Genomic DNA, 25,466 nt, shown 5'->3' with positions numbered 1-25,466 from the left:
CGTTCTCTTTTCCAAGACCTGATTTTAGTTCTCTGCATAGAATTTATCACGAATTGATGTTTCTTGAATTTGTTTAGTGTCCGCTTCCCCCCGCTAGAATGTAAGCTCCACTAACATAGGGATTTGGGTTCACTGTGGTATTTCCAGTGGCTAGAATGTTCCTGAAACCTAGCAATGCTCAGTAAGTGTGTGTAAAATGAATCATTGAATACTATTCCACCTAGTGCGGTGGTTAAAAGCAGGATTTCTAAAGCCAGAAGACTCAGATTTGAATCCTGGGCCACATACCCGTTGCGTGATCTTCTGCAAGTCGTTGAACTTAAAACTGTAAAATGAGGATTCCACCTATGGCGTGTGTAGAAGTAAATGAAATGGCACTAATAAAGCACTCCTTCTTCTTCTCCATCCCTGCCCTGAGGATTTTTTCTTTCCTCCTCCTCCTCAGCCCCTCATGAGGCCATTTCTCTTCTTTGTGTGCCACTGCAGAATCTAGAGCAGGCCTTTTAAATTTGGCGGGAATCAACGACATCTGTCGGGAGGACGAGAGCTGCGCATGCGCGGGACACCTCCTCGGTCTCGCGCGCTAACTTTGCAGCCTTGACAGCCAATTAGAGTTAGCGTCCGGAGCCCTAGTGCCGAGGTCTGACCAATCCAAACAGGGAGGCGGGCCGCAGTGGAGGCAGTGGCGAGAGGGGGCGGGGACAAGCAGAGGGCACACACAGTTCTCGCGGCCCGTACCTCTGCCGGCCAATGGGAGAGGCCTGAGTCCTGAAGCCAGTGGGGCGTGGTGTTAGCGGTTCCAGCAACCGGGGACTGTCCCAGGTCGGACCAATCAGAGTGAGGAGGTGGGAGAAGGCCAGCCAATCATCATGCAGGACAGGAGAGGCGGGGCAGCGCGGGTCGCGGGGTGGCGGAGTCTCGCGCGGATGCCACCGGCTCCGGAGCTTCTGTCAGGGGAGCCCGGCGTGCGGAGGCGGCCGAGGAGGCGGGAAGGCGGCAGTGGTTGAAGGGGTAGTTGCTGACTTGCGGGGAGAGAGTGAACAGCAATGGTGATGGCGGCGAAGAAGGGCCCAGGCCCGGGTGGCGGGGTCAGCGGGGGAAAGGCAGAGGCGGAGGCGGCCTCGGAGGTGTGGTGCCGCCGGGTGCGGGAGCTGGGCGGCTGCAGCCAGGCCGGGAATCGCCACTGCTTCGAGTGCGCCCAGCGCGGGGTCACCTACGTGGACATCACCGTGGGCAGCTTCGTCTGCACCACCTGCTCCGGCCTCCTGTGAGTGGACCGGCGCGGGGGGAGGACCGGGAAGGAGAAGCGGAGAGTCGGCGTGGGGGACCACGGGGACCCGGGGCGGGCGGGGAGGCCCAGGCTCCGAGGGGCGAGGGAAGGAAGTCGAGATGGGAGGCGGCGGGGAGGCCAGGAGACGCGCGCCGGCTGCCGTGAGGGGGTCGCCTGCTGCAGAGGTGTCGTGGGGAAGGGAAGGGGAAGTGGAGAGAGACTGGAGTCGTGTTGAGGAGGGGTGGAGGTGAAGAAGGACACCCGAAGAGGAATGGAGAAACTCCCCGAGGGAGGCGAGGCGAACTGCAAGTGAGGAGGGAGAAAGTGTGGAGAATTGAAGGGAACTCGGGTAGGGTGGAGTGGGGTGGGGTGTGGGGATTTAAAGGGCCAGAAAATGACATACACTTTTAAAGGGAAGTTTATGTAGGTGGAAGGCAAAAAGGAAAGAGGTAGGGAAAGCTGGCCTCAAAATGAAACAGTACCTTTCTACCTTCTGGCTTGTGTCCCTCCTGGAGTGAGAGATGCAGAAACCAATTGAAAATAGGTAAATTAGCCGAGGGTGACGGCCTAGAGATAGTGGAAGGTAAGGAGCCATGGTCCAGAGTTCAGGTGCAGATCCTAATCTCTCGGGGCTTTGGAATGCTACCCAGTTGCTAGACTTATGAAATCTATTAAATAAGAGAGTAGAGCCAGTGGGTTACCCTGGTGGAGAGCTTAACTTTTGCAAGGGTTTGGGAATCTGGACAAGCCATCCTTAAGTCTAATCATTTACACCTTTAAGCTCCTTGTTGCCATGGCTGGATCCTGGTGGTAGCATCTGGTAAACTCTTTCTAGTTTGGAGGTAGGGGGGCTTTGTCGTATAATCTGCAATGCTCCACTTGGCACTGGCACTGTATTTGGTCATGCCAGAGCTAATTTAGAGCCACAGTTCTAGCCCAGATTTCTGGTTATATAGTAACCTCCCTACTCCCCCCTTAAGGTATTTTGTGTCTAAATGCATGATTAACATCTGATACCAGGCCTGGATCTCTGTTTTTTGTTTTTTTGTTTTGTTTTTTGTCAGGGAATTTATTTTGACTTTTTTTAGCATTATGTTAAGACAATGTTGTTTTGGGGTTTTTTGGTTTTCTTTTTTTTAAACAAGGAAAGCTTTCCTTGTTCTAATACCTTTAAGAGCCAAAGAGCAAGCAATATTGTTCTTGCATGACAGATGGTAGAACAGAAGCAAAGAGAGGTTTAGTGACTTATCCAATGCTGTATAGGGGTTGCTGTTTTTAGCATTTATTGTTTGATATTAGTTATGATCATGAGAGACCAGAAATGAGGATCCAGGTCTCCTAAGACACAGTTTGGGATTATTTCTCTACTAGATTTTTACCTCCTTTGCCAAACTTCTACGTTCGGATCAACCTCATTTGTGGATTGTAAGGATGAACTCAATTTTGGTCTAAGTAAAAGCCTTTATGACTCTTGGGATAATGATTTAGAACCAAAACAGGAATGTGTCTTAAGTTGAGATAGAGACTCAAATAAAGCAAGAAAGTAGAGACTTGAGATTGGCACAAATATTCTGAGGAGAGAAGGAGCAAAGTTAGGAGTACTTGTAGTGTACAGTAGAAAGAGAAAGAGCAGATTCCTGAAGATCCAGTTATGAAAAGGAAAATCTGATTAGAGTCTGGAGAGAAGTAAAGGGAAGCAGGGGGATAAAATTGATGGTCTATCAGAGTTAGGTCCTAGGAAGAAAATGTTAGGGAAGAGTGTTAACTCATTCCCACAGTTAGCGGTGATGGTGATGGCATGAAAGATAAAACTCAAAGTATCCCACAGATAACATTTCCCTTCTATAATGAATATCTCTCAGTCAGGACAGAAGGAAGACCAAGGGATCTGGGACACATTAAAAACCTGGTTTCTTTTGCTAGAAAAGTTATTATAACTCCTTAAATATCAGTACACAATTTGTAGTACCTTACCACTTTTTCCCCGTGGTCACTGTTGATCTCATTAATGAAAAGTCAAATACCTGTGATCTGGCATACACTGGTTGGAGGTGGCTGACTGATTAGTTAGGATTGATTAGTTAGTTTAGGATTGATCAGTTTAATAGAGAAGTACCCCAAGAGGACTGGCTCAGTATGAGGGTGTATGTGCCTCAGACTAGGTGGGGGCTTAGCTCCTTAGGAACTTAAGTTCCCATTGGACCAAGTAGTAAGACTCTACTAGCCCTTTTTTTGGTTTCAAGAAATCCTAGAAAAGACATTTTTGTTTAGTATTTTGGTAAAGCATTATGAGCATCACTGAGGGAGTGATTCTTGAGGTCGTAGACTTTAGGGAACATATTTTGGTGGTTAGGAAATGAGAAGTTAGGCCATTTGTTAGCAGGAAATGAGAGTAGAGTGAAGGATCACAAGGTTAGGCCAATACATGAAGCTGAACTGAAGGCATGTTGATCTTATAAGGAGAGAAATATCAGGAGAAGCTCTACAAGGAAGTTGGAATTTCCCTGACTGTGACTATCTGCCTGGGTTCTAGTGGTACTTCTCATTTGCTAGTTGGAGTTCTAGTTAGCATAGACAAGGGCAAGGCATATAAACCTTTTAAAGGAGTCTTAACAAAGCATTACCTGTGTCCCTTTGAGGTACTGTGGCAAGGGCTGAGAGCTGGTAAGTGGGCCATGGGCCGAATGTGTAAGGCAGGGGATGCTTACTGCTGGCTGCAAAGTGAGGAGAGAGCACACACAGTCCAGCAGACAGTAGGGAGGCATGGCTCCGTGGTGGCATGTAGACCAACTAGCATCTTCAATCCACATGGCTGATTGCCCATAAATTAGGATTTTGTGTTGGTGGGAAGTGAAAATTGTGGTAGGCCAACAGCCTGCGCATTCCTTCATTCAGTCAGTCAACAGATATTTATTCGATGTTTATCAAGCCCCAGAGACTGTTTTATGCACTGGAGATATGGCAGTGACAAAGTCCCCATCTTCACGTAGCTTACATCCTAGTGGAGGCCATGGACTATAAATAAATCATTCTACATGTAATTGTAGGTAGTGATAAGTGCTATGAAGTAAAATAAAGCTCAGTATGGGTTAGGGAATGATGGGAGCTCGTATTGAGTTATGATGCAAAGAGATGAAATATTCTTTATTAAAATGAAGAAGATATTGAGGAAAAAATGAAATATCATACTTAGCACCATAGCCAGAGAAAGGAGACAGCAGGATGGCTTTATTTTTAAAGGCCAGTTTTCTGTTCGCTGTGTTACAAATATGTCTGCCTCTTAAGGGGATGGAGTCTTCTGGAGGCAGTGAGCAGAATTACCAGAGTTCCCAGCTGGCTGAGTTGGCTGATGTAGCAAAGTTGACTGTTCCAGCCAAAGTTGAATTTCCTAAGATCTGAAGAATAATGCACATTTTTAAATATTGGTGGGTGGGTGTGACTATGCCTTCATCCCAGCATGTATGAGCTCATTCTCGCTCTCTCTTTTTTAATGAGAAATATTTTCTCAGCTGTAGCAAAAAACTACAGCATTGGTGTGAGGGCCTCAGGGAGACACTGCTAGTTTCTGTTTCTAAATTTACATACATACTGCCACAATTGTAGGTCCCACATTTGACCTAGTTTTATTCATTTGGTTTTCTTCCAGTACCTAATTTCCTTAACCTAGATATGTATCTGTTTAGTTTCCCAAACATACACATATGCTTGTTTGTTTGTTATGTTTCTAACTCTTCTAATGGAGGATGAATCTGCCATTTGAATCTTAAGATGGGGTAAAGATTGCCACTAAAAGCAGTGCCTTCAATGTTTTTTCTTATTCTGGTTTGCCTGAATGCCCCTCTGGATAAACCACTGATCTTTATAAAGAAAACAGACATTGAGGCCTGAGAGCTCATTGACATCAGAGATGGACAATGGACACTAACTTTGAAACCCAATTTTTTCTGCGAAGCGTGACATGCTTCCTTGACCTGGCTGTTTGGGTCCATCCTTTAATCTGTCATCCATCAGGTCTCAGTAACAGTTACTTGTCTCTTCTACTTCTGCCCAACTTTACTGTAATAATGAGAGTCAGAATTAAGGTGGGCAGAGCTCTGAGCTGGGTGTCAAGAGATGAGCTTGACAGCTCTTTTTTTATGACAAGTTCCTACCTTGTACCTTAGTTTCCCTGTCTGGCTTGCTAAGTAGTGGTTCCTAGCTGAAGCATTTTTATCTCCATGGAAGGAAAGGTGTAGTATGTTGTTCAATAATTCAGTACTTTTCCATCTGTCTGGGTTGGAGAGATACACATGTACCTTGCCCCTATTTTAGTCCCATCCCTCCATCCCCTCCTCCCTCACCTTTCCTATTTACCTCTGCTGGGCAGAGCTTGGCACAGTCTCACTAAATTACAGATTTAGGCACTTTATCATAAGGGGCCCATGAACCCCTTGACAAGCCCCTAAGGAAATAATAAATTACCAAAGGGATGAAAGAAGATGTGGAGGAAGGGAAAAGTAAATGAGATTGAGATTGAGCCTAAAGAGGAGAACAGCTAATGATATTATCGGGACTCTACCTGAGTCTAATCAGGGGAGCAGTTTATCATAGCTACTGAGGAAGAACAAAAGAAATGGGTTGAAGCAGAATTTAGATTAGGAAGAAAGTTCCTAAAATTAGTGAAATTGACCCTGGAGCATGGTAATAGGAGAGCTTTCCTGTTAGGGACTATTGAGGGTTCCTAATAGAGATACTTGGTGATGTTTGAGTCCAAGGTAAAAACTTAACTGCTTTAGTTGTACCCTGCTCAGAGGCAGAGCAGTGGAATCCCAGGAGCAAAGAAACACAATCTGGAGTGTATGAATTTGAACACAAATATTCAGAGGCAAGGAATTCCCAAGTCCATATTTGGCACAAATAAGAGAACTTGGGTGCTGGGTAGAACTGGTTTTTTTCCACTGTTGACCTGGCAGAACCTTCTTATCTGAGCAGCTGAGCAGGTTTGATGCTTTTATGAAGCAAGATAGAAGCAAAAATTTGGGCCAGCTTGAGGGCGATCACCACAGAAAAACAAAAGGTATGGTATTTTTGGAAATAGTAGTATGCTTAATAGAATCAAAGAGTTCATCCTTGCCAAAAAAAAAAAAAAAAAAAAAAGGAATCAAAGATCAAAGGAAAGGAGGAAGAGAGGGAGGGAGAATTGGGCATACTTTAGCATCTACACAAAAAACTGGCTTCACTGGCCAAATAATCAGAGTACTTCAAATGCCCTTTAGGTGCCCTGTGAAGAAGAAACTGAAATAGATAAAACAACATGACTGGAGACCTGAGTCCTAGTAATGTACTTGCTTTTTTTTTTTTTTTTTTTTTTAGACAGAATCTCACTGTTGCCCAGGCTGGAGTGCAGCTGGAGTGCAGTTGTGTGATCATAATAGCTCACTGCAACCTTCACATCCTGGGCTCAAGCAATCCAGCCTCCTGAGTAGCTGGGACTACAGGCACATACCACCATGACCAGCTAATTATTTTATTTTTGTAGAGATGGAGTCTCACTATGTTGCCCCAGGCTAGTCTCAAACTCCTATGCTCATGATCCTCCTGCCTCGGCCTCCCAAAGTGCTGGGATTATAGGTGTGAGCCACCATACCCAGCTGTACTTGCTTGCAATTGGAAAAAATTGCCCTTTTCTAGGAAAATAGATTTAACTCTATATTTCCTCAGCACCTCCTGGTTAGAAATAACAAAATGGATTTGCTATGATAACTGAACGGCGGTGCCTTCTACCAACTCTTCCTTCTCTTGGGAAGAACCTGAGAGTTTGTTAGGGAGACTGGGTGCAAGCTGGAGTGTTGTGTCTGTTTAATTCCATGCCAGTGACTCACATCTGGCCCATTGCATGACCCTGGTATGTACCCAGCACACCTAGACCATTTGATTTCAGCTACTGGGAAGAGAGGGGCTCTTGTTTCTAAAATGCTTCTCTCAGCCAGTCATGGCCTGTCTATGATTCAGAAAGAAATAGTTTGACTCATAGGCCATGTAACTAGGCCCTCTTCCTGGGCTGCAGAGTGTTGCCTTGTAGAGAATTCTCCCTGCCCCCAAAGTGTAGCTCTGGTTATACATAATCCAGTCTACAGACATCAAGGTCAGAGCAATGCTTTTTGTACTGTGCTATGGAAACATCCTGTTCCACCAGATTCATTTGGCTCAAGGCACCTAAATCACTTCTTATTTTTTCTGCCTTCCCATCATCCTATCATCCCCACCCCAAAAAAAACTTCCAGTCCAAGCTCAGCCATAAGAAGTTCTGTTGTTCTAAGCATCCTGTCTTGATTGATGCCTCCGTTGAGTCCCTCCCCCTCCCTTAACAAGGAAGCACACCTCCCTGTTTACACTTTGCTAACAGTTCCTGGTTGTCCTCTCAAGAAATGTCAATGACCTTTTTGTGATAGGCTTAGAATCTATTTTTCTAGTGTAAACAGAATACGTTTTACCTTTCCCATGACCATTTCTCTTCCTTCCCGCACTGCTGCATCCTGGAATCACATTCTCCCTGATCCAACAGTGCGGGACTGAATAAGCACCCTACTGCATTGAGAGGTATCCTTGTCCAGGCTTCCTGGGTCCTTCCTGTTAAGCTCCTGGTGATAGACTAGATCCTATAATTTTTGTATCTCCCCAAGTGCCTACCATAAAGCCTTGTATTTTGGCAAAGTAAATATTGGTTAGTAGGAGGCAAAGGAGAGGACCTCTGAGATCATAGGAACAATGAGGTCTGGCTAGACTTCAGAAACGCCTGATATTCTGAGGGGGGAAAGGTCAGTGGTTAAGGTGAGAAAGAGCAAGAGAAAGAGTATAAAAGCAGCCTGGCTAGAACTTAAAGCAAAACCAAACCAAGCCATTAGCAAGAGAGGCTTTAGGAGAGAAAACTGGACTATCTTTGAAATGTGATCGGAAGAGAGTCTTCAGGGCAGATCAAGTTTAAGAGCTATTGTTTGATATGTAGTAACAAAGCCTTGCTTTTGGTTTTTCCTGCTCTTATCTTTCCTTGGGGCATCAGTCTTCTTTGATACTGCTTGTCTTTTATAGGGTATTTTGAGACCCTTTACTTAAAAGGCTAGCAGCAGAATTGCTGAAAACAGCCTCCACTGTAGCCTCTCTCCAGTGTTCTGTCCTTTGTTAGAATCCCATAACGAATAATCAGCCATCCAAAAGGGCAGCTGCAACTTTGCTGTTCACTCTGTACTGTGTCATCTGCCCCCCTACTCCCTGCCCCACTGCCTTTGCTTATACCAGCAGGAACATTGCCATTCTCCGAGAGTTGGCAGGAGCACCTTTATTCTGCGTGCGTGTGTGTGTGTGTGTGTGTGTGTGTGTGTGGTAAGCATGAATGTGTGTTTTTCCCACCTTCTTTATGAATTTTTAGGATTTCTATTTGATAAATTTTGTGATCTCTTTTTTCTCCTTTTGCTCTCCTGAGGCATCATCCAGGACCCTATTCTAGATTTACTTTCATTTTAACATCTTTAATTGCCCATTTTTTCCACGAGAGGAAAAGTCTGAGGCATAATCAGCTGAGACTCTTTTCCTCCTGGTCCCAGGGTATAGTTTATTTGTTTTGGTTTGGCCAGTTTTGTTTTAATCTGATAAGGGCAGTAGGTCTAGATAGAGTAAAACTTAAGATGCAAGGAAAGAGGAACATATGAAGCCCTGCCTGGCTTAGCCCCAAGTTTCCTGTGTTAGAACACTCTGGAGACCAGTCGAGTGGGGGCAAGGACGCCTTCTTTTCTACTGTAATCTCCACAGGCTTTCTGTGGGCAGAAACGGACTCCTAGGGAGTTAACAGAACATACAGAACAGGCACAAAAGCATCACTACAGACAGGATACATATTCTTGCCCATGCCAGTCTCATATCTCATGGTTGAACTTGATTTCTTGCTTTATTGAAAGATCTAGAAACAAGAAAGTCGAATATTTCTTTTCCCAGAGATGGCTTCCTGAAAGAGAGGGACCCTCTCTATCCTTCCTGCCACTCCACATTTATGTGTAGATAAGAGTAGGGGCAGCTGGCCTAGGGACTCCGTTTTTTGTCACCAAATCCTATCTTTGTGTTACCAGGAATAGTCATGGGCCTTCGTTTTTGCCTTCCTTCATGCTTGAAGGATTTGTGTTTTCGTGGGCTCTGGAATCTTGGGAGATGTGCTGCAGGTCCAAAACAATGATAAAACAGGAAATGGGAAGTGGTCACATGTCTGAGTTCCAAAAGTATCCCCTTGGCCTACAGGCTGAACACTGAAACTGTCGGGATCTAAGCCAGGCTAGAGGAAGCTTCTGGATGGGCAGGCTCTGCTCCTCTCATGAATGACTGGAATCACAATATGTTCCTGACTCTCCCTTGCCTATCTTTTTATAAGAAGCCTCCAAAATATTCTTGTTTCTCTTCTTTCCTGGAATTAGTAAGTAGCTTCAGGTGGAGGGTTCTAGCTGAGCTTACTTTATGTGCTGCTGTTTTATCCTTTCTCCCTCCCCCTCCTCCCATAGACAGCCTGCAGTGCTAACTGCATTATACTTCTCTTTCTATTTCTCTCCCACAGGAGAGGGCTGAACCCTCCTCACCGTGTCAAGTCTATCTCCATGACAACTTTCACTGAACCTGAAGTAGTATTCCTGCAGTCTCGTGGCAATGAGGTGAGCTGCCACTGATGGAATGGTCAGAAGGCTGTGGTTGCCCTGTCTGTAGGTAGAGCTTTGCCTCAAGATTGTAGAGAAACCCTATAGTTTTGTTTTTTTGTCAAGTTTCTCTTAATTTTTTAGTATGTAAGATTTCTTATCTTATGTATATTTGTATATTTACAGAATCTTAGTTATACAGATTATGGTTTGTCTGAGCCCCTTTTGGGAGAATCAAGGGAAGGAGCAATAGCTCCATAGGGGGTGGCCCCTGGGCACTGGAGGGGAAAACGGGTAGAGCTCCAGCTGAGGAGCTGACTAGGCCAACCCCTCTGAGTAAGATCTCCTGGAGCCAGCTCTGCTGACTTGAGCCTGGACAACTGGGTTTAAGTCTATGTCATTTACTTGAAAGTGACTTAAACCCCTTCCCCAGCTAAATCTGTTGATTGAAAGTTGCCATCCTTCGTGTTAGCAGTACCCCTAGCTAACTTACTTAGAGGTGACTAGCTTACTTAGAGGGTGCCATCATGGGCCTCTAGAGGATGCCCTGGAAGCTGGAGCTCTGAAAATTTTCCCTGACCCTACCCCCATCTTAATTTAGTTCTCAAATAATTCTCATGGTCTTCTATTTTCTGTTTTCAATACGTGTCATAAAATGTAATTATAAATTTATTTTTACTTGTCTAAAGCATGATCTCCCCATTAGATTATAAACTCTATGAGGACCAGGGATCATGTCTGGTTTGTAGGTATACCCAGATCCTAGCACTGTGTCTGTGCTTGATAAATATTTATTGATGAATAAATTGGAAATGGCATCTCTTATATTTCATGCTTTCTGCTCCAACTCCTTTGTCACCTGACTTCATTCTTTTAGGTTTGCAGGAAGATATGGCTAGGTCTATTTGATGCTCGGACATCTTTAGTACCAGATTCCAGGGATCCTCAGAAGGTGAAGGAATTTCTCCAGGAAAAATATGAGAAGAAGAGATGGTAAGGAGGAGGAAAGAAGTTGCTGTGGAGATGTGTTCAAGACGTCCTTCATGTGACAGTCCAGTTTCCAGAGTTCAATTTGAGCTTCTTACAAAGGCTAGACTTGGGTTGATTCTGTTCTACTCATTCAGTTAGGGCTAAAATTTGACTTCAAAATAATAAATCTCCATAAAAGGGCCACTTATTCTCAGTTGCTAACCCTGCAGATTTCATGACCCCTTTTTTGGGGAGACAGTGGACTAATTGGAATAGGGAGGTAGGCCTGTGGGAGTCCATTTTGATAGTTCAGCTGATCTTGTATGTGGGGAGAGATGGCTGGAAGCACATGTCTTATAGCTTTATGCTCTTACCCATCGTTTCATGATTTATGTGTATAGTCAGCCCTCTGTATCCACAGGTTCTACATCCACATATTCAACCAACCATGGATCAAAAATATTTGGGGAAAAAAATTAAAAGATAACAATACAACAATAAAAAATAATATGAATTTTAAAATATACAGTAATTATTTGCACTGCATTTACATTGCATTAGGTATTATAAGTAACCTAGAGACGTTTTAAAGTATATGGGAGGATGTGCGTAAGTTACATGCAAATAAGTCACCATTTTATATAAGGGACTTGAGCATCCTCTGATTTTGATATCCACTGGGGCCTGGGGCGGATCCTGGAACCAATCTCCCAAGGATACCAAGGGATAACTGTATTCTGTTTTCCTGATGGAGAAAACAGCATTTCCATTCTGCTTTGCCTTTTCTCTCCCAAGTGTCACTTCCTGTTGTTTGATCTCTGGGGTGTGTGCACACTGGGAGTAACTACAACGTGGGGAGGAGAATGCAGAGAACACGGAGACTGACGTGGATAAAACCACATTTTGGAGTTCCCCCTAGGGATGTCCTCAGGATTAAGATGATACTTCCAGAGTAGGGGAAGGGGATTTTATCAGAAGCATCAGGAGCTGGCAGATAGAAATACAGATTGTGAGCAGCTAGAGGATGAGGTGGCAGACACCTTTTTGGTGCAACTGAGAAGGAGGAATCTGAAGGAACACTCAGGAAATAAAAAGGGGGACCTTGAGTAGGAAGTTGGAAAATAAGATCGCCTGTCCGTCAACATTATTGCATGTGTTATTGCTTAAAACCCAGATGGTTTGAGATGTCAAAAAGAGGAGGGGGAGAAGAAGGAAAAATAGGCACAAACCAGAGCAAACTGAATTCTCCTGCTGAAAAAAATAGTCTTCAAGTGCTCAAAGGAATGCTCACGATAGGCAGAATTTTGCTAGGTCGCTAAATTCCCATTAAAAAAGGATACTAATGGAAAAAAATATGAGCAAGGACATTGACTCCTGTAACCTGTGTTTTCCCAAGCACCTAGGCTGAGCCTGGTCCAAGGTTTTATCCCTCTCTTTACAGCTTAACTATTCTTTCTCAAAGGTATGTCCCCCCAGACCAAATCAAGGGGCCCACTTATACCAAAGGCAGTACTTCCACCCCTGTTCAGGGCTCCATATCAGAAGGGAAGGCCCTGCGGACACTTCCAGGTGATCCCGTGCCATCTCTCTCAGCTGCTGCCTCCACCTCGAGCCAGGTAACTCTCAGATCTGCCCTTCATGTTTATGTTGAGATTTGGGAGACAGGGGTGTCAGTTTCCTAAATCAAATCCCCTGGACTTAGCAGATAATAGTACAGAAGCTATGCGCCCTGCTATTACCTATATCTTGCATTTATCACCTCTGAACCTCATATTTTGGAAGATGGAGCCCTACAGGAGTGGTATTTGAAGAAGTCAGAGTATCAACTCCAAATCTGCCCATTCCCACCAAGGAAATACAAAAGGGACTAGGACACTGCATCCAATACCTGGGAAAGATGAGGAGGTGACAGCTCCAGGGGCACTTTTAGGCAACATTCCTGTATATCTTAGGGTTATCTTGGCACGTATGCTCTAAAATGTGTGGTTCTGGTAGCTGATGTATTGAGAAGACAAAGGTGATACGAGGTATGAGAGGAGCTAAGGAAGCTTCTGCCTGGTAATCCTCTTGGTTGAGGGCAATTACTCACTGTCTTCTCTCTCCACCTGCCTACTGGGGACAGCCTGGGGAGCTGTGGAGGGGCCTGGGTCATGTCTGGGATTCTAAGTGCTATATGTAATTCCTTCTCCTCCAAGTCTGTCAGTCAGTCTCAAGCTCGGACATCCCAGGCCCGGAGCTCTCAGCCACCTACCCACTCTTCTGTCAAGAAAGCAAGTACTGACCTGCTGGCTGACATTGGTGGAGACCCCTTTGCTGCTCCCCAGGCAGCACCAGCTTTTGCTGCGTTCCCAGCCTTTGGAGGTAAGTGGCACTTGGAATGAGAACCTCCCTACAACATATGTACCTATAACACAAGAAATTCAGCCCCTCAGGGTGGCCGAGTTTCCCAAGGCTCCAGATCTCTACATGCATGCAGACGTGATGGTCATTCTGAAGCAGCAAAGCTGGGAGGACTGAGGTCAAATAAGTACAGCAGGATTATGTTTGGGGTTTGACCATAAGGCATTGCGGTTGGGGGCTCCTAGCACTTCCTTTCAGAACATTCCAAATAGCCTTTTTATTGCTTTCTCTCTCTGTTAAAATGGGAGGAGGAGGATTATCATGTGTTCATTTCCCCTGCCTCCTTCCCAAAGATCAGCAATGGCCAATAGAGGGTTTAGCAAAGTGGTACCTATATTCCCTTTTTATTTTTTAACCTCCTTCCTCTACAAAAAAAATTGTTTTTCATATGATTCTGCCCCAAAGTAGGCCCTGACAAAAATGTTAATGCCTCACGGAGTAAGGATAAAAGATGACAGGGAGTGAATATGGAGGCCTCTGGATGTCCCTTTCCCCGGCTGCCATCTCCCTCTGAGGAAGACTCTATGGAAAGGCAGATGTCCCAGAAGGGTGGCCCTTGCCCTTTAGAATTGGTAGACATGTAGACATGCATTACATTTTCTATATATAACCTTTTATTTCCTCCACCTATAGGCCAGACACCTTCCCATGGGGGCTTTGCCAACTTTGATGCCTTTGGCAGTAGCCTCAGCTCTTCTGCATTTGGAAGCATCCCTCCAACTGGCCAAGCCCCATTCTCGGCCCAGCCGACACCTGCAGGTAAACTCTGCCCCACTGGTTTCCTTTCTCTCTTCCAACTGCATCCAGTTATCCATGTCCATACCTCACCCTTCATTCACATCCTCACTAACCTAAAGAACTGTGTAAAGGAGATAAAAGCACAAAGAGAAGCAGCTCCAGGAAAGGATGAGAGTGGTCTGACACATTCTTGTCAGGAAGAGGGGGCTCTATTACTCTATTTTTTTGCATAAAGAAAATGATGAAAATTGCACCAGAAGCTGTCCAGATTATATAGTAGGAAACTTCTGACTAGGAAGTATGGAAGACTTGAGTACTAGAAAAATTGAGAATGGACATGACCTTTTCTCTAAAGTGCTCTGATTGTCAACATGGTATACTGCCCGAAAGGGTCAAGGTTCAAGATAGTCTCCAGAAGTCTTCACCCATCCTTCTAAGAGCAAAGGCCTATAAACTCTATGCTGTGTCAATAAGCAATTGCAAGAGACTCTAAAGTTCTTCATAAAGCATTTGGCTCCTCCCTATGCTCCCAGACATCCAGTCTTCATAGCCTTTGGGCTGCCCTCTGCCTTCGAACATCCTGGACACATGGGAGGGCAGCTGGAGCACTGTCCAGCCTAGCTGTCTTGGGAAAAGCCAGTGACTTACGCTCTCTCTTTCTCCCTTCCTCCACCCACCCTTTCCCTTCACCACCCTCACTGCCAGCCAGTCGGATGCTAACTGGAAGTTACAGCTCTGGTAAGTTATTCTTCCCACCGACAGCCTACCCAAGCTGCTCTGATCATAGAGTTTTGAGGCTGGAAGGAACCCTTAAAATTTAGTCATTTTAAAGATGAGGCAGTTAAGCAATTTGCCTAGTCATGCAACCCACAGAATGGTAGAACCGAGATCAGAGCCCAGACTTCTTGACTGTCACTCTGCCTTCCCACGGTGCCACTGTGAGCTGGTTGGTTGCTTCTGTTTTTATTTTAATTTTTTTGGATGGGAACAGAAAGAGACATTTTATATTGATAAAAGTTAAAATTCACAAAGACATTCTCACAATCATGTACTTAAAGTAACAGCATAACCTTGAGATTCAAAACCAATTAGACACAATGAGAACGTAATGAGCCACGGAATAGGAGACTGTAATACACTCTCTCACAAGATTAGCAGATAGATAGATGGACAAGGAAGGAAGTAGATGATTTGAGCAACAGTTTAATAAGTTTGATGTAAGAAATTTAAGTAGAACTTTGTAACCAACAGACAGAATATGTATTATTTTCAAACCTTTAACTCTTTTATAATTTGACCGTACACTAGGAAACAAAATCTCCATAAATGCTAACAAATAGAAGCTGCGTAGGTCACATTCTATATGGTAAAAGCTATCCAAAACAAAGCTTAAAGGTGTGAAACAGGGAGAAGATATATAACATGGCAAACAGACAAAAGTTAATATCCACAAAGTATTTGTAAAACTTCTATAAATATGAAAGAAAGAATATAATAATGTACAAGGGATACAAGCAGGTAGTATGCAAAAAAAATATGAAAATATCCTCAACCTAACTAATCAGAAATGTAAGCTAGAATAGATAATTTTGTACATTCTGTTGGCAAAAAATATTAAATATTGATGATGGCCAACATTTTGTGCACCGTTGGCAGGAGTGTAAGTTAGTACAGAAATATTCAATTTAGCAAGAAAGATGCGTTCCTGGGAATGGAAGCTATAAAACAGCCAAGGGGTTAAAAAATGATCCTTTGAGAAATGCCTTCCTAGCACAATTGATTGCTTTAAAGACAGAGTTTTCAGGGCAGACCCAGAGAGAAGGAAGGTCTCAGCCTCACAGATGTCCCAGGCATTAAACCCTTTGTCCAGTATCTGGTCCTCTCAAAAAGCAGTCAATCTGCAGCCAAACCCGGAGCCAACCAACATTTAAGAGGATCCTGCCACTGCTGGAGCTTTCACATATTATGTCTATACGGAAGGAAAGAGCTCCCTTTTGCAGTGGAGGAAACTAGCTCAACTTGGCCAGTGACTTGGCCAAAATCTCGTGCTGATAAGTGGCAAACCGCATTCACTTTCCACTACACCATGATCCTGCAGGTGTTCCTGTGAGTGTGACATAAAGAACAATTGAGAGGCCGGGCGCGGTGGCTCACGCCTGTAATCCTAGCACTCTGGGAGGCCGAGGTGGGCGGATCGTTTGAGCTCAGGAGTTCGAGACCAGCCTGAGCAAGAGCGAGACCCCATCTCTACTAAAAATAGAAAGAAATTATATGGACAGCTAAAAATATATATTAAAAAAATTAGCCGGGCATGGTGGTGCATGCCTGTAGTCCCAGCTACTCGGGAGGCTGAGACAGGAGGATCGCTTGAGCTCAGGAGTTTGAGGTTGCTGTGAGCTAGGCTGACGCCACGGCACTCACTCTAGCCTGGGCAACAGAGTGAGACTCTGTCTCAAAAAAAAAAAAAAATAAAGAACAATTGAGGCCAGATTTGGTGGCTCATGCCTATAATCCCAGCACTTTAGGAGGCTGAGGCAGGAGGATCGTTTGAGGTCAGGAGTTCTAGACCAGCCTGGGCAACATAGCAAGACCTCGTCTCTACAAAAAATTAGCCAGGCATGGTGGGACGCACCTATAGTCCTAGCTACTCAGGAGGCTGAGATGAGAGGATTGCTTGAGCTCAGGAGTTTGAGGCTGCAGTGAGCTGTGATCACACCACTGCATTGCAGCCTGGGGACAGAGGGAGACCCTGTCTAAAAAAAAAAAAAAAAAAAAAAAAAAGAACCATTGAGTATCAAATAGGAAAGGAGATCTTGAGAGGTGGGTGTCTCTTCTGACAAGCCTGGTTTTATTTTTATATTTCTGAGGGGGAGTATGGAAAGGGGAGGTTTTAAAAACTGCATTTTCCCTTGAAGCCGCTACAAGGCATGTGTACAAATCCAGGTGCATGGAGTGAGGCCCTGGAAGTGTTTAAGAAGCATATGCAAAGCAAATGAGCACAGGTATTCCAAGGAGCCACCCCTCTTTTGTGCTAATAGGCTGTCTGTGCAGGAGGCCGACTCTACCTGGGTTAGGGACTGTCCTGCCCCCTAGTGTCCACAGGGAGGTACAGCATGGCCCACAGCCCAGGGAGGAGCAGCTTCTCTCCCAGCCTGGTAGGGTTGCAGGCCTGGTCCTCACCGGGGAAGCTCCTGGAACATGAAGGCCCAGAGCAGTACTGAAGAATCAGACCCATCTGAGGAGAGAGCTGTGTTCATGTGGAAACTCCATATACTGCACTCTGAGGCAGTTGCGCACGGGAAAGGCCTGGGCCTGGAGAACCAGTGGAAGATTCCAGCCTGTCTTACATCCCGTGGTTTGGAAAGGACTGATGACCAAGTATGCCCAGTAGCATTATAGCTTCACACTGGGAGCTTGCAACCAGAACTTGTTCATATAGAAAGCCCGGGCGTGTGGCAGGGAGATGGCAGAGGAAAGCACTGTCTTATAAGTGCTGACACTCGGTGAAAAGAAACGGGCCTTGATGGTCTGGCAGAAGGTGGGCACTGGGCACTTGTCTCTTCCCTGCTGGATTCTGAGCTGCTCCAACTTAAGGCCCGGGTCGCCCTCGTTCATGCTTAGTGCCTGGCACAGGAAAGGTCCCCTTAAAAAGGATAAAGACAGCCTTTAGAAAAGGAAGAGCAAGGAGATTCAAACTACAGTTGTGGGGCATTCAGAAAAGCCCAAAACTTACCTGATAAGAAATTAGACTGTGGTCTCAGGGGGCCAGGGAGCAAAGAAGCTTTGAGAACCAGCCTGGCTTTTCCTTTTCCTTGTCTTGTGTCTTTATCTTTTCCTCCCTCTTACCTCTCAGAAACAAGTGATCTTCCTTTGCGAATGCTACCCCTCATCATTTTCCACTTTCTGCAGGGTTTCATCCCATCGGCTGTCTTAGCAGGATTTCACCTCCACTTCCTCCACCTCTGCTGACATATACCCTTTTCCTACAAAGGCGCTCAAGGTTTCCCATCCTCCAAGATGTTTCCACAGCTTTAGCCATGCTAGTCTCTGTTGTCTCATTTTTCTCTCCACAGCCATGCCTCTGGGAAGAGGAGCCTGTGGCCTTCATTTATTCATTTTTTATTTTCCTGTTTGCCCACTTTTTTTTTTTTTTTTTTTGAGGCATAGTCCCACTCTGTCACCCTGGCTAGAGTGCTGTGGTGTCAGCCTAGCTCATAGCAACTTCAAACTCCTGGGCTCAAGCAATCCTTCTGCCTCAGCCTCCCAAGTAGCTGGGACTACAGGCATGCACCACCATGCCCGGCTAATTTTTTCTATATATTTTTAGTTGTCCAGCTAATCTCTTTCTATTTTTAGTAGAGACGGGGTCTTGCTCTTGCTCAGGCTGGTTTTGAACTCCTGAGCTCAAACCATCCGCCCACCTTGGCCTCCCAGAGTGCTAGGATTACAGGCGTGAGCCACTGTGCCCAGCCTTGCCCACTTCTTTTAACCATTTTATGGCATAATGCATAATGCATACTATTCTGCACCTTGATTTTTTTTAACTTAACAGCACTATTAGACCTTTTTTTAATCCGTACATTAAGAGCTTCCTCATTCTTTTTTATAGCTCCATAATTGTCCATTGTATGTATGTGCCATAATTTATTTAATCAGTCCCTGTTGATGCATATTTAGGATGTTTCCAGTCTCTTGCTGTTAAACAGTGCCTCAGTTAATAACCCTCTGTGTGTCATGTTTTGCGTGTTTGCAGGTTAGGTCTGTAAGAAAATCCTTAGCAGTGGAATTAGTCTAGTGGGGACACAGTTGATACGGAAATAAACCAAAGCTTATCACTACAAGTATGTCAAGTGCTATGAAGGAAATGAGCAGGGTGCTGTGAGAGGAAACCAGGGTCAAATTCACATCAGTGGGTCAAGGAAGGCCCACCCGAAGATATGTTTCTGTTCAGCCTGAGGGTGAGTAGGAGTCAGCCTGCTGAGGCCATGGGAGGGGCCTCTTATTGCAGGCCAAGGCTGCAAGCTGAGGGTTTGGGGAGGATCTTGTTCACTTGTGTTTCGGTCTGAGACAGCCATCACATGTTTCCTCTGAGACGTTGTCTTGCTTCTCTGACCCTGGAAGCAGTTTCTTGTATTGTAGATAGATAATCCCTCATGTTTGTGTTATACTTTACCGATTTCAAAACCTTTTTTCATTTATCTCAGAGGGTCTTTACAACCACCCTACAAGAGGGCTCAGGAGAGTGAGATTTGCTGGAGTCACAGCACATGGTAGCAAGTGGTAGAGCCGTGACTAGAATCCAGTTCTCCTGGTTCTACCAATTTACATATTCATTCAGCAAGCAACTATTGAGCACTGTCATGTGGCAGACTCTAGGCAAAGTTTGTTTCACTTCAGTAATAAGTGAGTCTTCCAGCACTCATAAAAATAAAGCTTTTTTCCATTTGTGGTCTCATTTCACCTTCACAACAGCCCACAGTGGTCAACAGAGTCCCAAGATACAGAAGAGACTTTTGACACACAGATGAAGAGGCTTTCTTAAAATGACAGGGACTCACGCCTCCTCCCACAAGATGAAATTGCTTGGAATTTCCAGGACTCTTGCCCCCTGAGCTGTTTGTAAGGACTCTCGCTTCCCATGGGGCTGGCCCGCTTTTTCTTCTTGGCTGTGAAGACGGGGAGGGCAGGAGAACCTGGCAGCTGGCCTGGCCCCTTAAGCAGCATGCCCAAGCTCGGGGCGTCAGGGTGGCCTCTGGAGAGGAGGTGGCTCAGTGGGGAGGGAATGGTGCTGGCGGCTGGAGATGTGCTCATCAGCTCCACAGCCCAGGAGAGGCTTCTGAGTGTGCTCAGCCCTTGCTGTTCTTCACAGCTCCTCTGCCTGCCCCTTCATGTGACGTCTCAATCAGTGGAAATGCTGGTTTGAGGAAAGGACAAACTTTTCATCTCTTGAGGGAAAAATGGGACATGTAAGCCAAACTAGAGCAGCAGGGAGGACGGCCTGACACAAGGGAGAGCTGCTGTTCGCTCAGCAGAGGCAGCTTTGAGCACAGGGGAGATCGAGATGGGCTGAGCTATCCCCTTGCCCAGAATCCTCAGTGGGAAACAAGCCCTTCTGAACTGGGTGGGCCCTGGGAAAGTGGGCCGGCTCAGAAAACTCGGTGGGTGCATCTCATACCATCACTCCACCACTCCTCCTCCTCCTCCTCCACTACACCACCAGCTCCACCTCCTCTCCTCTCCTACCCCTTCCGGCCTGTCTCACCGCAGCACTACCCGTTGTATTTCCTATGATTGCCCAGGGAGCAGCCAGGTGACTCCATTTGGTGCCGCTCCTCTTGTACCTGCCAGTCAGCCAAACAGCCGTGCAGATATGGGCAGCTTCCTGGGACCTGGGGTGCCAGCTGGAGGTATCCCTAGCAGGTATGTCCAGACATCGGGGACTCTGCCTTAGGGCAGGAGTGCCAGCCCAGAAGCACCGGCCTTGCTTCCTAGCCTGATCAGCTCCTCCTGGTCTCCTCCTCCCCTCTTCCCCTCCCCTCTCCTCCCCATCCTTGAAAGCGGGACAGGTTGGCCATCTCCTGGTCCCTTGCTCAGCTTGTCTCCTTGGTCCTGAAAGATGTGCATGCCAACTTCTCTCCCCATATTGCAGCATCTTCGGGATGGCCGGCCAGGTCCCCACACTCCAGGCTGCCACGACTGGCAGTGGCAGCAGCACAGGGCTTGCCTTTGGAGGTGAGTCCCACCTATGGAAACTCAGGGGGATCTCAGACCAAGAGGAGACTGGGGACTCTGGACAGGGAGGGGAGTGGAGAGAGATGCACACCAAGATTTAGAGCAATGCTCAGTCATCAGAGGCTTAAGCAAATGAGAAAATAAATAAATACCTCTTTCTCCCATCTCTACCCATGCCACCCTGCACAGCCTTCACCAACCCTTTTGCAGCCCCTGCTGCCCAGCCCCAGCTGCCTTCCACCAACCCATTCCAGCCCAATGGCTTGGCCCCAGGTAAGCCTCCAGCATGGTCACCGTTTGAGACTCTCCAGGGTGTACATTTCCCCACAGCCTCTCCCTTAACCCTTGTCCTATGCTGTCAGAAGTGGCAGGCAGCCCGGGTCATTGCCCTGCCCACTCATTGCCAGGCTACCTAGCACTTGAGTCACAGAATCATATTTCCGAATGAGAAAAAAACAAACTGCTACTTACTGAGACAGAGCTGAAGATTGTTTTAATGTTGACCGACAGTGGCAGTGACTCTTCTGTCTCCAAGCCACAGCAGTGTCCCTCTGGGCACCTAGCCTCTCTTGGTTCTGTGTCCCAAATTTAAGCCACCTGAAACCACAGCCCTGTTCCCTGCCTCATCAGCCCGAGTCTTGTGTTCTCCTCTCACCCTCGCCCTCCCCCTGCTCCCTGAAACGTCAAGGCCAGGGAGGGAAAAGCACAAGAGCTAAGAGCTCTGGAGCTGACCACGTGGCAGGCCCAGTGCCCGGTGCTTCACAGCCACTGTTTAATTTTCACAGCAGCCTGGGAGATAGGTACTGTCCCCATTTCAGAGATGAGAGAACTGAGGCACAGAGAGTGTTAGAATCTGCCCTAGTTTATGCAGTTTAGTCGGTAGCAGGAAGCTGGGCCCGGTTCTGTGCCGGTGTTTGTAACTACTGTGCTCTCCATGCCACAACCCCCCTGGCTGGGGAGAGGGCAGCTTTGGTTGGTTTTGTGAGAAGCTGAACAATTCCATGGCTCATTCGGGTACTTCCACCAGGTACCTCTTGTTAGGGAAAAAAAATATATCCCATTTGCCCATCTCGAAGGGATTTAGGAAAAACAGTTCTCCAGCCCACCTTGTAGTTCTTAGCGTCACGTTTCCCACTCCACAGGGCCCGGCTTTGGGATGAGCAGTGCTGGGCCTGGCTTCCCCCAGACGGTGCCACCCAGCGGGGCCTTTGCCAGCAGCTTCCCACCAGCGCTGTTCCCCCCACCGAGCTCGCTGACTCCACAGCAGAATGGTAAGGGGCGCGCCCTCCTTTCTCCCCGCCCGGCTCTGTGCCGTAGAGCCACGCCTCACAGACACCCGAGCCGGTGCCCTTTTTGACCAGTAGGGGGCGCCAGGGGAGCGAGAGACCTGCCCGCGTGCTCTGACTCTGACTGCTCCGTAGTTTATTCCCCTCGTCTGGGACGGCCCCTCTCGCTGTCCGCCTGGGGATGTAGCAAGTGCCCATCACGCAGGAGGGTGGGCGGAGCTGGTCAGCGGCAGCAGCGAGACGGACTCTGTCCTCTGAGTTGTCGCTCTTGCCTCCCAGGCTCTTCCTTCCCAGGCTCTTCCTTCGGGGACTTAGGATCGGCCAAGCTGGGGCAGAGGCCACTGAGCCAGCCAGCTGGGATCTCCACCAACCCCTTCATGGTGAGTGCCCCAGCGTCAGGAGAGTGGTGTGGGGCGTGGGCTTTCACTCCGGGGGTGGGGACAGACTCCTTCCGGAAGGGGGCGATGTGAGGTTCTGCGTTGTCCCAGCCAACACCACTGGGTTGGTCCCTGCTGGTTCTTCCAGGCCCTGTCATCTCCCACCCCTCCCAGTGCTTCTTCATTTTCCCCGCTTCCCCCAGCACCGCAATTTTGAGGGAGAAAGGAATCCTGAACTGTGTTTCTTCTCTGGCCTCCAGCTCTTCGCCCCTAATTTAATAATTTGTTGCATTTCTTTCCAGACTGGATCCTCATCAAGCCCATTTGCCTCCAAACCTCCAACCACCAACCCATTCTTGTAGCACTGTGTCCTCGGGGGCCTCTTCCCTGCGTTCCGGGGCGCCTCTGCTCCCTGGAGCTCTGGTGACCACTTGCCTGTAGGCATTTCTGTGGGCCTGAGACCAGCAGGGGCCCTGTGCTGCGGGGTCAGGGGCTTGGGGATGGTGGAGGTGCTGATGCTTTGCTCCGGGCTTACGGGCGAAGTGGCAGCTCCAGGGTCAGCTGCCCCAAAACTCCCTCCCTTCCTCCCTCCCTCCCTCCCTCCTCCTGCCCCCACGGGGAGGGAGGCCCAGCAGGAACGAAGGCAGGGCCTTGTGGAGGAGCCATGGTATTTTTTCAGACTATTAATTATGATGACAGCCTTGTCCCCTCACCCCTAGCCCTGTCCGTGGGCAGAGGAAGCTGTGGGCACAGACTGACCGGCCTTCCCCCGTGGGAACAATTCTTCCCCCATGCTCGGCTCCTCAGCGCTGTGCTCCACGTGGACAGAGCACAGTGGGGAAAGTAGGATAAAGATGAGGCATGGTGTTGACAGGGGCAGTGACAAGACAGCTCTGGGATCAAGAAAACCTGGGCAGCCTGAGTGCCCTTGGTGGCCTGGCTTGGCCAGCGCACGCTTTCCTCCACCACCCGCCATTGTTTTGCTTCCCCAGCGCCCCTCCCCGTCCTGGGCACTCAGGATGAATAGTTTTACCTGCGTACACACAGGCCCAGCTCCTGTCAAGCACTTTAGTTAGCTGTTGGTGTCATGTTTGGATACCAGTGTTTTATATTTATACATAGAGAGAATTTTCTAATATAGCCTATTATATATATATATACACACACATACGTACATATATACATATATATACACACTTCCAGCCTGTCTCCTTCTCCCAGACGTCTCCCATCTGTGCCTCTACCATCAAAGCCAGAGCTCCAGGGGTGGGGAGAGGGCAGCCACATGTCCTGACCACCCCAGAACCTAGGCTTTTCCAGGGAAAGGCTTTGTGCAATTGGCTGGGTTTTTTGGTTTTTTTTTTTTTTTCCTTTTTCTTTTTTTCCCATGTGCCTTCCCCGCCCCCAAATCTCTGCACCAAAGCTCATTGCAGGCAATGTTGGAAAAGAACTGCATTTGAAAGAAAAGGAAAATGGCTGCCATGTTCTTGCTTTGGGCCAGCTTGAGGGGCCACAGGTCAGTCAACGTGACTGATCCTTGACCGGGCTCTGCTGGTCTGGACTGCCTGGGTCAGTGATGATGCTGTGGTTGGCCAAGGACAGGACAGAGCTAGTCCCTGTCTGAACTGGAGTCCTATCTTAGCAATGGGAAGGAGCATGGGTGGGAGGGGGCTACCCCTGCGAGGGGTTGGAGTTCGGTAGATGTAGTAAGGGGGGCAATTCCCACTGGGGCTGGGGGTGGGCAAAGGAGGTTAGTGCCAACATGGAGGTGGGAATAGACCATTCCTATATCTGGGACATTCTCTGCACCCCCCAGTCTGTTTCCACCTGGGGATGTTGTGTCAACAGCCATGGACTGTTTGTGTGGTGACAAGACAGACTGCGGGGGTAAACACTTCACCTGGCTCAGGAGAAGCAGAGACTCAGGTTTGCTGTTTGGCCCAAGGCCAGTAGAGGCCCTTCCCCTTCCACCATTATCCAGGGACAATGTCCCTTCCACCATTCTCCAGGGACTCCTGGCCCTTAGCTGTTCATTCTTGGGATTTCTTTGGGTCTTCCACAGAGAACAACAGAAATGTAGGAATTGGGTTATCAGTTTATTTACTTTGCAGACTTTTCTGGAAGTACCCCTACCTGCTGCTATTTGCCTTGCCAGGGTTGGCGTCCCTGCCTTTCCAGGGATCAGTACCCACCCTGTCTGTGTCTGTGTCCCTCCCAGCCTTTACCCTCTTTCTGTCTCCTGGTGGGGCCTCCCAGGGGGCACCATCCTTTGTTCCCTGGGTTTTTCATGTTCTCTCTGTTCCCCTTCTCCCAGTATTTTTCTCTGCCACCTTGATTAAGTAGGGGTGTCCTCCCTACTTCTGTCACCCATTCTTTCCTTTCTGCTTAGAGCCAGGGAGGGGGCAAGTTGAAATCTGTTACAGTGTAATAGTATCTTTCCCCACCTCTCTCACCGTTGCCAACTCCAGGAACACTAGGTAGGAAATGAAAGGACAGGGAGCTGAAGGGCTTCTCACTGTGTTTCCGCCACACCTGTGCTATCTCCCAGAGATTTCCTCATGGCCTAGTGCCTGGCCCAGGTCCTCCCTGCAGACCTCCCTCCCCTCCCAGTCACCCTGTCCGACATGGACTGCAGCCAGCACACCAGCCAGGGCTGGATGACCAATAGGAGAAGTTATCCCAGAGCAGAAAAACCCAGGAGTTCCCTGGGCACAGGCTGAGAGAGGACTGCAGCTGCCTTCCTTGGCTCCGAAGAGCCCCAGCGCCTCGGGCTCCCATCCTCCACTGAGCCGCCTCTCCTGGCAAGTGGCAAAGAACGGAAAAATCCTAGCCTGATAGGAAATGTCTAAATGACAAGGCTGTGTTCCTCCCTCCACAGCCATGCCTGGTGGCTGCAAATGTGAACCCACTGCACACATAAGGCTGGAGTGACTCACCCAGGCTCACACCAGCCTTCTGGCAAGTCTTTACCTCAACATGTGCCCCTGGCCAATGCTGTGACCATGTGCTGCAGACAGCAGTCCCCTGGCTAGGCCCCAGCCTT

General features: G+C 47.5%; 1 protein-coding gene across 3 annotated transcripts; it reads left to right on the top strand.

Annotated features, from left to right (window-relative positions):
* Positions 1-926: 926 nt before the first annotated feature.
* Positions 927-23,890, top strand: AGFG2 (ArfGAP with FG repeats 2). Of its 3 annotated transcripts, XM_069486448.1 has the most exons (13): positions 927-1,267; positions 9,846-9,939; positions 10,799-10,914; positions 12,353-12,506; positions 13,086-13,251; positions 13,924-14,049; positions 14,734-14,766; positions 20,328-20,448; positions 20,678-20,760; positions 20,950-21,033; positions 21,903-22,031; positions 22,326-22,426; positions 22,726-23,890. In XM_069486448.1, exons 1-13 carry the CDS (start codon positions 1,047-1,049, stop codon positions 22,783-22,785), a joined length of 1,488 nt encoding a protein of 495 aa, XP_069342549.1. In that variant the 5' UTR covers positions 927-1,046; the 3' UTR covers positions 22,786-23,890. The 3 variants fall into 3 exon arrangements, with proteins under 3 accessions (XP_069342549.1, XP_069342551.1, XP_069342550.1); XM_069486450.1 differs by lacking the exon at positions 14,734-14,766 and having other exon boundaries at positions 22,341-22,426; XM_069486449.1 differs by lacking the exon at positions 14,734-14,766.
* Positions 23,891-25,466: the final 1,576 nt, after the last annotated feature.

This window comes from Eulemur rufifrons, chromosome 14, assembly GCF_041146395.1.
Source record: "Eulemur rufifrons isolate Redbay chromosome 14, OSU_ERuf_1, whole genome shotgun sequence".
NCBI lineage: Eukaryota > Metazoa > Chordata > Mammalia > Primates > Lemuridae > Eulemur > Eulemur rufifrons.
The sequence above is the reverse complement of the archived record's forward strand: the minus strand, read 5'-3'. Positions and strand labels throughout refer to the sequence as shown.

Coding starts and splice junctions, on each gene's coding strand:
- AGFG2 (XM_069486448.1), top strand. CDS start 1,047: ATGGTGATGGCGGCGAAGAAGGGCCCAGGCCCGGGTGGCGGGGTCAGC. Junction 9,940..10,798: donor TGCAGTCTCGTGGCAATGAG/GTGAGCTGCCAC, acceptor TCATTCTTTTAG/GTTTGCAGGAAGATATGGCT. Junction 22,427..22,725: donor TCTCCACCAACCCCTTCATG/GTGAGTGCCCCA, acceptor ATTTCTTTCCAG/ACTGGATCCTCATCAAGCCC.